General features: G+C 44.7%; 1 protein-coding gene across 1 annotated transcript in view; it reads right to left on the bottom strand.

Annotated features, from left to right (window-relative positions):
- NRDE2 (NRDE-2, necessary for RNA interference, domain containing) overlaps positions 1 to 13084 on the bottom strand; it is a 37764-nt gene that overhangs the window by 3163 nt on the left and 21517 nt on the right. Inside the window, exons 9-12 of the mRNA XM_084840857.1 lie at positions 10173 to 10348; positions 8214 to 8600; positions 4462 to 5372; positions 2269 to 2407 (exon numbers count right to left, since the gene is read on the bottom strand). Of these exons, the coding sequence (XP_084696983.1) occupies positions 2269 to 2407; positions 4462 to 5372; positions 8214 to 8600; positions 10173 to 10348 (1613 nt within the window). The remainder of the gene's footprint in view (positions 1 to 2268; positions 2408 to 4461; positions 5373 to 8213; positions 8601 to 10172; positions 10349 to 13084) is intronic.

The following is a 13084-nucleotide window of genomic DNA, read 5'->3' as shown; positions in this document are numbered from 1 at the left end:
TTTAGAACTAAAGAAGATACCACTAGAAATTCAGACTGAGAATCTTTCTAGGGAGACATCATAATGACCTTATTCTAAAAACAGTATATTAACATTACACCATGCAGGTGTTTTAGCGGACCATATCCTAGCTCAACTGCCAGATCTTTTCTTTTCTGATTCATTATTTATCTGCACAAGAGGGACCACATAAAATTCAGCAGTAAGCACAAGCAAATTTTGAGAAGGAGATCTACAGCTTAATACTCTGAAAATGCCATCTCTCCGAAGACAATAAATGTTCTTGTGCTATGTGGAAGCAATAACATTTACCAATACAAACACAGGTTCCTTAATCTGCTTAAAGTTAGAAGTCACACTGAACTGCATACAGAAGGCACAATTCAGCCGAAGTTGTCAAGCACTTCTAAATTCCACTGATTTTAAAAAGAGTTTACCTCTGCCCATGTGTTTAGTTCTCCCACCCATAGAAGCATTTTATCTTAGTTTGGCTTGGGCTCAAATGTTCACGTTGGGAAAAGAGAGACAAGATGCTGAGCTAAGGACTTAAAATAATTAGATCCCTTGTGTACATGAGAGTGAATAGAGACATTAGACGGGAGGGAGAGAAGGGACGAAATCTAACTTCTAGTCCTGCACCCCCTTCTGAATAGCTGATCGGCACTATGGTCAATATTCTAACTGAAGCCACATGCATTCTGCCTGGTGCTGCACAGAGATGTCCTTTGGCTTGATTAGGGTGTTGTGTCTGCATATTGTTTCTACCATTTCTCATCAGTTAGAATTCTTTGCTTCCCGTAACTTAAAAGGAGCTAAAGCAGGGACAGATGAGGGCTGAATGGTGTCAGCATCTATCAGACTATGGCCATGTGACACCATGATCTGACGCTGGCTTGTTGCAAATAGACATTAAAATCTAAAGACAGAGAGCCAGTGTGGCGTAGGGGTGAAAGTGTTGGACTGGGAGCCGAGAGATCTGGGTTCTAGTTCCCACTCGGTCATAGAAGCTCACTGGGTGATTTTGGGCTAGTCACAGACTCTCAGCCCAGCCTACCTCACAGGGTTGTTGTTATGAAGATAAAATCATAGAATCATAGAATAGTAGGGCTGGAAGGGGCCTACAAGGCCATCGAGTCCAACCCCCTGCTCAATGCAGGAATCCAAGTCAGAGCATCCCTGACAAATGGCTGTCCAGCCTCGTCTTGAAGGCCTCCCGTGTGGGAGAGCCCACCACCTCCCCAGGTAATGGGTTCCATTGTTGTATTGCTCTGACAGTCAGGAAGTTTTTCCTGATGTTCAGCCAGAATCTGGCTTCCTGTAACTTGAGCCCATTATTCCGTGTCCTGCACTCTGGGATGATCAAGAAGAGATCCTGGCCTTCTTCTCTGTGACAACCTTTCAAGTACTTGAAGAGTGCTATCCTATCTCCCCTCAGTCTTGGAGAGGAGGAGGATAATGTAAGCCTTATTGGGTTCCTTGCAAAAGGAAAAAAGGCAGCAAATAAATACAATAAATAAAGTTAACATCGACCATGGTGTGTTGTTTTGGACGACATGACTGGATGTGATTAAGCAAAAATGAAAGTTAAAGCTTCTGAACTCCTCCATGCAGTCCTACTGGAGGAAAGAGGAGGGGGGAGTGTGCAAGTCACTGTGCTGAACGATGGTTTACTGTGATGTCCAAACTGGGCCTATGAGTACATTGAAGATAATGGCTTGGATCCTCATGTGCCTTTCATGAACAGAGCAGAATTCATTTTTATGAAAAGGGGAAGGCTTTCCTGCCTTCCCCTTTTCTCTGCAGCCACCTGTATGCCCCCCAAACCTGCTCCTAATGTGGGATATGGTGCAGGGAGCTGATTACGGGAACAGAGGAGGAACACAGGGTTGAAGGCAATATATGTTGCACATACAATAATTTCCCCCCAATGATTTTACAACCCAGATGCCTGCACTGTATTTATCATCTCTCTCACAGTGCTAGAAATTACTTTAACAGATCTACGGACAATTCTAAAATGTTGCTTTTCTGCAGCTTTTAAGCTATGCAACAGCATTCAGAAATTACCTATAGCAGAGCTAGACAACCTGGTACCCTTCAGATGTTTTGGATTACAACTCCCAGAATTCCTCACGACTGGTCATGCTGGCCCGAGATGATGGGCATTGTAGTTCAAAACATCTGATGGTCGCCAGGCTGCCTATCCTTGAGCCTACAGGATTACTGGGTGGGGGTGGAAAGGAGGGGCCATCGGCAGGTCACTCTCACCGTAAAGTATATATACAGTCTCCACAGCAGTGGGCAATGAGCTCCAGTGTCAGTCTCGACTGCATGTTCAAATAAAGCTTTGATTCGATTTGTTAATCCAGTTTCGGGGATTGTTGCATACACGTCTCCAGTGGCGACCCTGAAATGCAGAAAACCCAAAACAAAAAAGTCACAGGAGAATCAACAGCATCTTGGGGATCAAGGGCAAGAATAATATTGTCACTCCTTTGAAAAGAAACTGCAGTGGATGCATTAGAGACCACAAATACCAGGAAAAGACACAGCAGTGTGAAGGATTTTTGTCAGTTTTTTAAAAGTCGGCCAGGGAGGGAAAAGGCTGTATTTTGTGGAAAGGACCTCTGACACCATGAAGCCATTAGCCTTGCGAGACTTGCAGCTGGCAGAAGAATCCCCCCGAGTGCAAGCGTCTCAGTAGTAGCCATCTTAGTGGACATAACTGAGGCAAAAAAGGGGACCAGCTTTTTTAGTAATGGCAACAGCTTTTCAAAATTAACATGGGCACAAGGGACCAGATAAAATATTTGAAAGCCATGATCCCTTTCTCAGTTTCAGATTTTTCTAGGAAATGAGGATGAAATTATGTCCAGTGCTTTTGGAATGTGTATGAATGCTTAATTGTATCTCCACTGAGCTGCCTTATACTGAATCAGTCCACTGGTCCATCCAGCCCTTTCTCTGTTGTCAGTGGCTCTCCGGAGTCTTGACCAGAGGAATCTTTCCCATCACCTGCTACCTGACTATTTAACTGGAGATGCCACAGACTGAACCCGAGGGCTTATGCATGCAAAGCATGTGCTCTGCCACTGAATAAAAAATAGAACTGCCAGTATCATCATGCCCTTATACAAAGCTATAAGGAAAGCTTCCAGGGTCTGGGACTGTTTAGCTTAGACAGGCAAGTAAGCGGGGGCATGAGAGAGGTGTATACGATTATGCATGGGGTGGAGACAGTGGATAGGGAAACATTTTTCTCCCTCTCATAATGTTACAACCCAGAGTCATTCCATGAAGCTGACTAGTGGGAGATTCAGGACAGTTAAAAAGGAGAAATTCATCACACAGCGCATAGCTGCTAAACTATGGAACTCACTACCACAAGACGTAGTGATGGCCACCAATTTGGATGGCTTTAAAAAGGGATTAGACAAATTCATAGAGGATCAGGCTATCAATGGTCATGGCTATATATTACCTCCAGTATCATACCAGTTGCTGGGGAACCCATAGTTTGTTGCTGGGTTGTGAACTGTGGGATGTTCGTGGTTAACATATGGTTTGTTAGTGTGGCTGGGTTCACACAACCCAACAACCCACATTTCAACAACAACCCACACTCAACTATGAGTGTGGGTTGCCATGTAATGAACCCAACCACTGGCTCTAAGTTAGCCTTATATTGTAGAATATAAGATAAAATCAAATATAGGTTCTAGTTAGAGTAGGCCCATTGAAATGAATGGGAGTTAAGTTAGAAAGGACTAATTTAGGTCCAATCTATTTCTAAGTTGGACCTATGTTGGATTTTACCCATAATATTTACTAGTTACAAGAAATGGAAATCAGAGGTTCAGAACCACAAACTTCAAGCCGCCCCCCAAATCCCCCTGCCCTCCGGCTGTTCAGAGCCTCTGCTTTCACACCACAAATGATAGCAGGGAAGCAGCACTCCTGGATCAGGGTTACTTGCAAGTGGGAGAGGAGGCTTTAGCCTCTCCCCACCCACCCTGCTACCTTGAAGAAGCCTCCGCACCCCAGCAATCTTGTGAAAGATCACTGAGGGGAGGTTAATGCCTCGCTCCCCAAATGTATGCACATGTTTGTACACCTCCAGCCAACACCAGATGCAGCCCTTAGGGTCAAAATGTTTGTGTATCCCCTATGTAAATGGATATCATGTTAACTTTGGGGAAATAAACAGTGTAGTTCAGTGGCTTCAATGTTGGGTTTTGATATGGGAAACTCATGTTCAAATCTCCAGTCATGAAACTCACTGCGTAGCCTTGGACAAAGTCAAATCTCAGAGATTGTTATGAGGATAAGGTGCTGGTCTGAGCTCCTTACAGGAAGGGCAGGATCCAAATGTAATAAATACATAACTTTTGTAAAGGGAAAGCTGTGCTAATTAATCATGTTAAAATCAACAGACAGCATCATCTGTAGGGGGGATATTACCTCTGGACACTTTCAACTAGCTTTTTCCTCATCTGCTCTGCTTGGATCGCAAAGAGCCAGGGCTCCAGGGATTTTGTAGTCCTCGTGACACCATCAAAAAACCGTCGCGCTTTGCTTGCATTGTGAGACTTGCTTTGTATCTGGATGTAGGCTCTCCAAAGGGACTGGTTGCTAGGATACATCCTCAATGCCTCCAACAGCACTTCACGAAGGGGATGCAAAGGATATACACTCATTTTCATGTGATAGCGGAGCAAACTTGCATGCATCAGGGTGACGGCTTCAAGAGTCGTGGTAATGCTCTGACTGCTGAGCCTTTCGTCAAGATGTCCGCCTTTCAGCTTTTCATAAACCTGCCTGTATATTGACACTGCTGAATCAATCCCGAGGGATAGGTACTGGAAAAGGGAGTAGCAACCAACCAAACCAACCAAGTGGCTGGAGCTGCTGATCTGTTCATGGTCAGAGGCAGAGCTTTCATTTAAGTAATCTTGGAGAAGGTGCTCATATGTCTTCCGAGCTTTCAGGACGTTCACTGCTAGTACTTGTCCACTGTAAGGCACATAAGGCCCCCTTTCAGTCAGCCTGGTCAATATATGAGCAGCACGTGACTCAAGAGTTCCTTGTAGGCTCCCTAGCAACTCCACTTCCAGTTCTGCATAAAGGAGGCTGAGATGACAGAACTGCGGATTTTTGATTCCAGCAGTTCCTGCCATGCTCAAAGACGTATCAAAAACTTTTCTAGCATCTTCTACATTGCCAAGTAGCCACTCCAGATAGGCATACAGTTGCCAAAGGGAAACATCATTTCTGTTGTCGGGCGCCTTAAGAAGATTCTTGGCCAATTTTTTACTTTTCTTGCCTTGCCATTTTAGTTTCCTTTTGTTTCCCATTTTCAAACACTGAATTACCTGCAAGTTAATAAAAATAAATTGTATTTATTATTTATTAGTAATACTTATATACTGCTTAATATAATAAAATCCCTAAGCCAGAAATTAAGACAATCTAAAGAAAATACAACCTGGTTCATTAATTTTACCAATTTCTATGCACTGGCCCAGGAACTAATAGATGGTGTGCCCTACAGCAGCTTTGGGGGAATAATCAGAAAAGGAAAACAGCATTGGGGGAAAAGAGTGAACCCAGCTCATATCCAAAATAGGGGTCTCTCTTGTCATTTCCTGCATGAACCTGCCCAAGATTTAAGGTCTTCCTTGGAGGACCTGCTTAAACAAGGTGGGTAGGGACTGGGAAAAGGACCTCTCCCATTGTGGTAGTCCAGTTGTAGAATGCTCCCCAGATGCTGTTCTGGCACCAGGTGAAGACCTTTTTAACTGCCCAGGAGCTTTAATGATCCATTTTTCTGTTTTACTTGGAGTCCTACATGTTTTATTTTGAGGCTGTGCTGTTATTTTAAAACTGTTGATGATTTAAAAGCATAATCTACTCTCCAAGTCAGGGCTGGGCAACTTGTGGCCCTCCACGTTTTGGTCAACAACTCCCTTGATCCCTCAGGGGTTGGACTCAATGGTCTTACAGGCCCCTTCCAACCCTACTGTTGTATGATTCTATGGTTCTCACTATATGCTATGCTGGCTATGGCTGACAGGGGTTGTGGTCCTGGAGGGCCATCTGGAAGGCCACGTGTTTCCCACCCCTGCTATAAGTCCTAGGACTGAAGAGCGGGATAACAAGTATTTGTAATAAATAATTTCTCTTTGTAAAAGCCTGGGGAAGATCCAGTCACAGATCTCCAGCCGTCTTGTCTTTTTGGGCCCTTAGACTGGAAACCATTCTAGCAGGGACATGTGTAGAATTCTTTGCACTGTGCTCAAATGCTTAACAGAGACAGAACTCTACATTTGGAGTGTTACCCAAAAAAATCTCCTCTTCTTTCGTTAGCACTTTGATGCTATTTATATACAAGTGAAGACCTGACAAGTGTTGTCATATCCATCCCCTTGCAAACATTCGTACAGCACTTATGCCATGCAATCCTCACATTCATGCACATACCACTCCCTGCACCAACCATTCCTAACCTGGTGCCCTCCAGATGTTTAGGATTTCAGCTCCCATCAGGCCCAGCCAGCCAATGGTCAGGAAAGCTGGGAGGCGTAGTCCTAATCATCAGGCGTGCACCAGGTCGGGGAAGGTTCCCCTACTTGTTCTCCCCATTCAAACATGTGCATACATCCCATATACACACAACTTGCGCAACAGAACCACAGCCACACAGTGAGCGTAAGCTGTGGGCATGAGTTATGCTTGGCACTTATTCCAGAAAATGCCACCATCCAAAACAGTGGAGATGATTCTATCCATCAACCCCCCAGATAAGAAGAAAAAGCAGCTACCATCAGAAGAACAACAATAGACCCCTGGTGTCTCCAGAATGTATGGAAATGGTAGGTAAAATCCAATGTAAGTCCTACTTAAAATAGACTAACAAAGCTCATTTCAATGGGTCTACTCTAAGTAGGGCTTATACTGGATCCTACCTAGCATCTTATCCGCACCAAGATCTCTCTAGAGGGGAGCTTCCTTCTCCCTCTCCATGGAGGGGGTGTAACAGTCATCACTTCAGTGCTTTCTATAAGGTACAAAAGAAAAGGACTGCACTGAGGGGGCGGGGCGGGGCGGGGCGGGGCGGGGCGGGGCAATCCCCACGGTGTACAGTAGCATACCCACCACCTTGTAGCTTTCCTCCTTGTACCCCTTCTCTTTTCAATGAAAGTTTAACAAGCAATGAGCTCCAATGAGACAAGCACGCATGCAGATCCTAGGGCGGTGATGCAGAGCCTCTTTCAGCCTGAGGGCCAAATTCCATGTCAGAGACGCTCTTGGGGGCTGCATTCAAGTGGTGAGTGGGTCCAAAGGCAAAAGGGGTGGGACAAAAAACACAAATACCAACAGATTGTAGCTTAAAGTTCTTTCTGCCAGTAACTAAGCTTTAGGAGAGGCACTTCGACCTTTTAGAACACTGGAAAGAACTGCACAAAAGCCAGGAAATCACCCAACAAAAGATGGTTGGGGTCCAGGGGAAGAGATGTGGCCTCCTCAGGAATTCTAGAGGGTTGGATTGGGACACAAAGAGGGCTGGATTTGGCCCCCTGTTCTGAGGTTCAGTACCCTTATTCTAGGGCATGGTGTGGTGGTGGGAATGGGGGGCGGGGGGAGGTTGGGGTGCAGTGGGAGTAAATTTTCTACCAGTCCCTATGATTTCTATGAGACCCTCAGCTAACCAGGGCACCCTACCATCAAGTGTCTGGGAGGGTGTGTGTGTGTGTATGCGTATCATATCATATCATATATTATTATTTATTACATTTCCACACCACCCCATAGCCGAGGCTCTCTGTAATCTTTTCAAGATTTACACAGATTAAAAACATAAACATTAAATTACAATAAAAAAACATTAAAATACAGTGTAAATGTTGAAAACCTATTTACACAGAACACACAAACGAACAGTATACACAAGGACATATATCTTAAACAACTGAGTAATCAGCCATAAAAGACCAATCCAGGACTGATTAAGAACTCATCAGAGACTGACAAATGTCCAAGAAAAAAGACAGGTCTTAACCTGGTTCTGAAAAGATAACAATGTTGGTGCCAGGCAGGTCTTGTCAAGGAGATCATTCCAGTTGGGAGGCCACCACTAAGAAGGCCTTCACTCATGTTATATGTATGTTTGCTATCTGTAGCAGATTACAGAAGGGTTTTTTTTAAAGTATTACCTTAGAGATTTCATACTGAAGCCAAAAGTTGGATAGGTTATATTTTTCCTTCCCTGAAAACAGAGGCAGCATCATATGGAAGAAATTCTGTATAAACTCCTCCCCTTCCTTAGGGTGGCCCACATGCCTCCTTCCTTGGACCATTGAGTCCATTCGGCCAATGCTATTGACTCCAGAAAGTGGCAAGTTAAAAGAAGTCAGAGGTCCTTGGTTGTGCTGCCCACTGTCAAAGATGTTGTTCTTATCCATTGCTATGTAGAGGAAGGAAGGAAGGCTGCTGCATCCACATGGGACTCCTAAGAAGTGCAAAAATGAGCAGAGCAGTTGAAACTGGAGGTCTGGGCTGGAAATTTTTATTAACGATGAACCAAGGTCATCAAATAGGACCTATAAAAACACAAAATGTGGTTATGCATGAGTGGAAGGAATGTTAGAAAAAAATGGCAGAAGCCTAGAATTCACTCAAGAAGTTGAATTCAGTAAAGAAATGAGAAAAAAGTCAGAATGAAACAAATCTACAAACCTTTAATTAAAATTATGAAAGTGGTGAAATCATAACCATCAACGTACATGTCACTTTATAGAGTACAAGCGGACAAGTCCCTGTCCCAAGAAGCTTACGATCAAATTTAATACACGGAAACAACAGAGGAAGGGGAAGAAGTAGAGCCAGGGGAAAACAGGGAAGTCAGATGTGGTTGTTTCTGTTGCATGTGCTTAAGCTGAGTTACAGGAGGGCAGGGGAAGTGGGGGTTGTGCCAAAGGCTTCATGTGGCAAAGGTGTTTTGGGAGACAGGTCCAAACAAACAGAGCTACAGGGGAGAAAGGGCAAGTATTTTGAGGGAGCAGGAGACCTTCGGATGGTGGTGGAGCTCAAGGAAGATAGATCAGGGGCAGGGATGTATCAGGAGGTAAGAATGGAGAGGTAAGTGAGAGGAAGGCATAGAAAGAAAAGACAAAGAGCTTGAATCACTCAGGTACTCCATTTCAAATGAGGACGCCAGTGTTTTACGGTCCAGCCCAACTGTTGTAAATGGACAGGCCAACAAATCAATACTTTTAACAAATCAAATGATCCCCTTCAGTCACTTGGAGCAAGTTGATCTTTCCCACCAATTTGATCAGTGAACTTTTCAGGCTTAAATCGGATGGGGATACAGTGTTTCCCAACAACCAAACCATCATCCATTATTTCTCCAAATTAATGCTCTCCTTTGAAAATGAAAATAAAAATGCAGAATTATAAGATATTTGTCCGTTTGTGGAGAAGGACAAAGTTTCCTTGGTCAAACGCATTTACAAGTTTAAAACCCTGTCCCCTGCTCCTAGAAACCACCAAAATTTAAACAACTGGGATGCTGATGATTTAAATTGGATTCAATACCCTGGATTGGCAATACCCTGGAAAAAGGTAAGAGGGATGATACAATGCTGATATAGCCAGATATATCCATAAGCACATGTGCCCAATTCTGACCATCCTTCGACCTCACAGGACTGGAAGGGGCAGTGAAAATCCAAAGCGTTGCACATATGAATGGATGCAGACATATCAGTGTGACAGATTGACCTGGTTCACACAACACAGTTCACATAACCCTACCACAAACCAAGGGTTACATGAGGGTTGTTTAACCCTCAAATAACTCACGGTGGCTGGGTTCACATGACACAGCAACCCCCTGATGGCCCCAATTGGGGGTTGCATATTCAAAATGGCACCCGGACACGTTAAACAGCCCATGGTGAGCCCGGTGTGTCCTGCAAACCGGGCCATTCTGTCATACACAGGATGGCAGGAAGGCAGACATATAGCATGTCTTACTTTCAAACATGGAAGGTGACCCACACACATGCACACTTCCCTTAAAAGACACTTTTTAAGACCCAGGCATGTCCACCAGAACTGTCAAAAAGCAACTCCAGAAGCTAAACTTGGTCTTATCGCATCACACCAACCTGTCTTTCCGGATCTTCACAATCTTCTAGCGTCTGCTTCTTGGTTTTGTCAGGCCGCCAGGGCAACCAGTGCCTTCCTTCACGGGAACGTTCAATATGGAGCCAATTTTGCCACTTGGGTAGAGACTTGTCCTTTATTTCTTCCTCTTCTTCCTCTACATCTTCCTCATCTTCATCTGTCCAAAAGCCAAAACACACCAGCAGGTTTTCAAAATCTGCTGCCCTGTTCTAAAGATGGCAGTTCGATGTATGCAAGATACTAAAGGGCTGCCATCCACATAAAAGCCCAATGCAGGCATTCAGAGAAAGTGAAGAGGGAACACGTGTGCGCATGCAAGGCCCGTAGGCACGCCCCCCGCAATGTTCAGGAGGAAGGTCCGAAGGGAGCGTCTACTCACATTTAAGTGAATGTAAGTAGAAACCACTTCAGACCGCCCTGCTCAATGCGGGAAGGTCAAGGACTGAGGACATGGCGATGCTCAGGGTGGGGCTTGCCCATATCTCCTCCCCACTTTTAGCCCTCATAGGTATCACTGAGACTTGGTTTGATGAGACTCATGACTGGAATATAGCCATTTAAGGATATGCCTTGTTCAAAAGGATTAGACCCAACAGGAAAGGAGAGGGAATAGCATTATATGTAAGGAATGTATACACCTGTGTGAAAATTCACGGTTCTGAGAATGGAAGCCCTCCTGAAAGTATTTGGGTAAAGACAGAGGGAGGGAAAAGCAAGAGGCATTATTGCGGCAGTTTACTACAGACCACGAAGCCAGTTGAAAGATGTGGATGGTGCTTTCCTGGAACAGATGACAAAGCTTTCACAGAGACAAGCAAAAATAATAGTAATGGGGGATTTCAACTATCTTGACATCTGCTGGAAGTCTAACTCTGCAAAGAATGGAACATCCAGTATGTTTCTGACTTGTTTTGCAGACAACTTCATCTCTCAGATGGTGGAAGAAGGAACAAGGAAATCTGCTGTCCTGGACTTAATCCTGACCAACCAGGAAGAAATGGCAGTTGATGTGAAAGTGGCAGGAACTTTAGGGGAAAGTGACCGTGTCATCTTGGAATTCATGATAGAGAGGGGTGAGAAAACTGAGCTTAGTTGGGGATGTACCTTGGACTTTAGGAAAGCCCATTTCAAAAAGCTCAGAGAAAAGTTGGGTGGGATACAATGGATAGAAATCGTGAGGGAAAAGGGAGCTCAGGTGGGATGGGAGATCCTGAAATACTGAAGGCATGATCGCAAATTATTCCCATGAGAGGGAAAAATGGGGGACATTTAAAGAAGTCAGTGTGGCTGCACAAGAAGCTCTCTGATGAGCTGAGACTTGGATGACTGTGTAGAGGGGTTGCTTATCAAATGTGCAGACAACTCAAAGCTAGGAGGAACAGCCAACACCATAGAAGACAGGATCAAGATTCAAAAGGATCTAGACAGGCTGGAACACTAGAACAAATCTGACAAGATGAGATTCAACAGAGAAAAATGTAAAATCATGCATTTAGTATATACAAAAATCAAAGATACAAGTATAGATGGGGGAGACCTGGCTTGGCAGAAGTACAAGTGAAAAGGACCTAGGTGTCTTACTGGACCACAAGCTGAATTTGAGCCAGCAGCGCAATGCAGCAGCTATGAAAGCTAATGCAGTCTGTATTAACAGAAACATAGTGTCCAGCTCATGGGAAGTAATAGTTCTGTTCTATTCTGTGTTAGTCAGGCCACATTTGGAGTACTGTGTCCAGTTCTGGGTGCCCCATTTTAAGAAGGATATTGACAAGTTGGAGCACATCCAGAGAAGAAGGACAAGGATAGTGAGGGGTTTGGAAACCAAATCCTATGAGGAACAGAGCTGGTACGTTTAGCCTGGAGAAGAGAAGATTAAGGGGAGATGTGATAGAGGTGTTCAACTGTTAGAAAGGCTGTCATGCAGAAGATGGAGCAGGCTTGTTCTCTGTTGCTCCTGAGGGCAGGACTAGAACCAGTGGGCGGAAATTGCAGGGAAGCTGATTTTGGCTTAGCATCAGGAGAAATGTCCTAACAGAGACCACTGTTCAGCAGTGGAACAGACTGGGTTCTCCTTCACTGGATATATTCAAACAGAGGCTGGAAGGCCATGTATCGGGGATGCTGTAGCTGAACCCTGCAGTACAGCCTGAATTGAGCAGGGGGCTGGGCTAGATGATCTCTGCATCCCCTCCAATGCTATGGTTCTATGTGACCAAGCTGAATGCCTGCACAGCAGTGGAGACTGGTGGCTCCAGGTTTCGGTCAGAACCAGTCAGAACTCTTAAGGGGCTATCCAACGAGCACCCTAGATAGCTCCTTAAGAGTTCTGACTGGTTCTGACCGAAACCTGAAGAGGATTCACCGCCTCACTGACATCGGAGCCACCAGCCTCCACTACTGCCTAGAGCTGAACTCATTACATCTAACAGCCTCGCTGGATTTCTACTGATTTCTCTAGACTGCTGTAACCATTTCCAGGGGGGCAGCTGTGTTAAGTCTGTCGCAGTGAAAACAACTAAATAATTTATTATGGCATGCAGACGTAGATGCATTGATGAAGTGGATTCCACAAACGCTTATACCACAGTAAAAGCTAATTGGCTCCACCCTTGGTATTGTGAACTTATGAAGACATGGGGAAAGACTCTTGGGCAGGTAAGATAAATGTACTTATTTCCAAGCTGGGCTCCTCACAAACATATTTGCTTGCAAGGGGGTATGATGGTGCCCGGGAGGAGATCTCTAGATTAGATGATATTGATATTCAGACCGCAATGGCCACTGCTGTTGGGGGCCGTTCCAATACTCTATGAGCATTATTTCCCCGGGTAAGGTGCCCCCCTATTTGTCCTCTATCGGCTTATATGACTTGAGATGACTTCTGACTAAATGC

This window comes from Heloderma suspectum, chromosome 1 (genome assembly GCF_057233095.1).
Source record: "Heloderma suspectum isolate Gila_16-S chromosome 1, 16-S_ref, whole genome shotgun sequence".
Classification (NCBI taxonomy): domain Eukaryota; kingdom Metazoa; phylum Chordata; class Lepidosauria; order Squamata; family Helodermatidae; genus Heloderma; species Heloderma suspectum.
The sequence above is the reverse complement of the archived record's forward strand: the minus strand, read 5'-3'. Positions and strand labels throughout refer to the sequence as shown.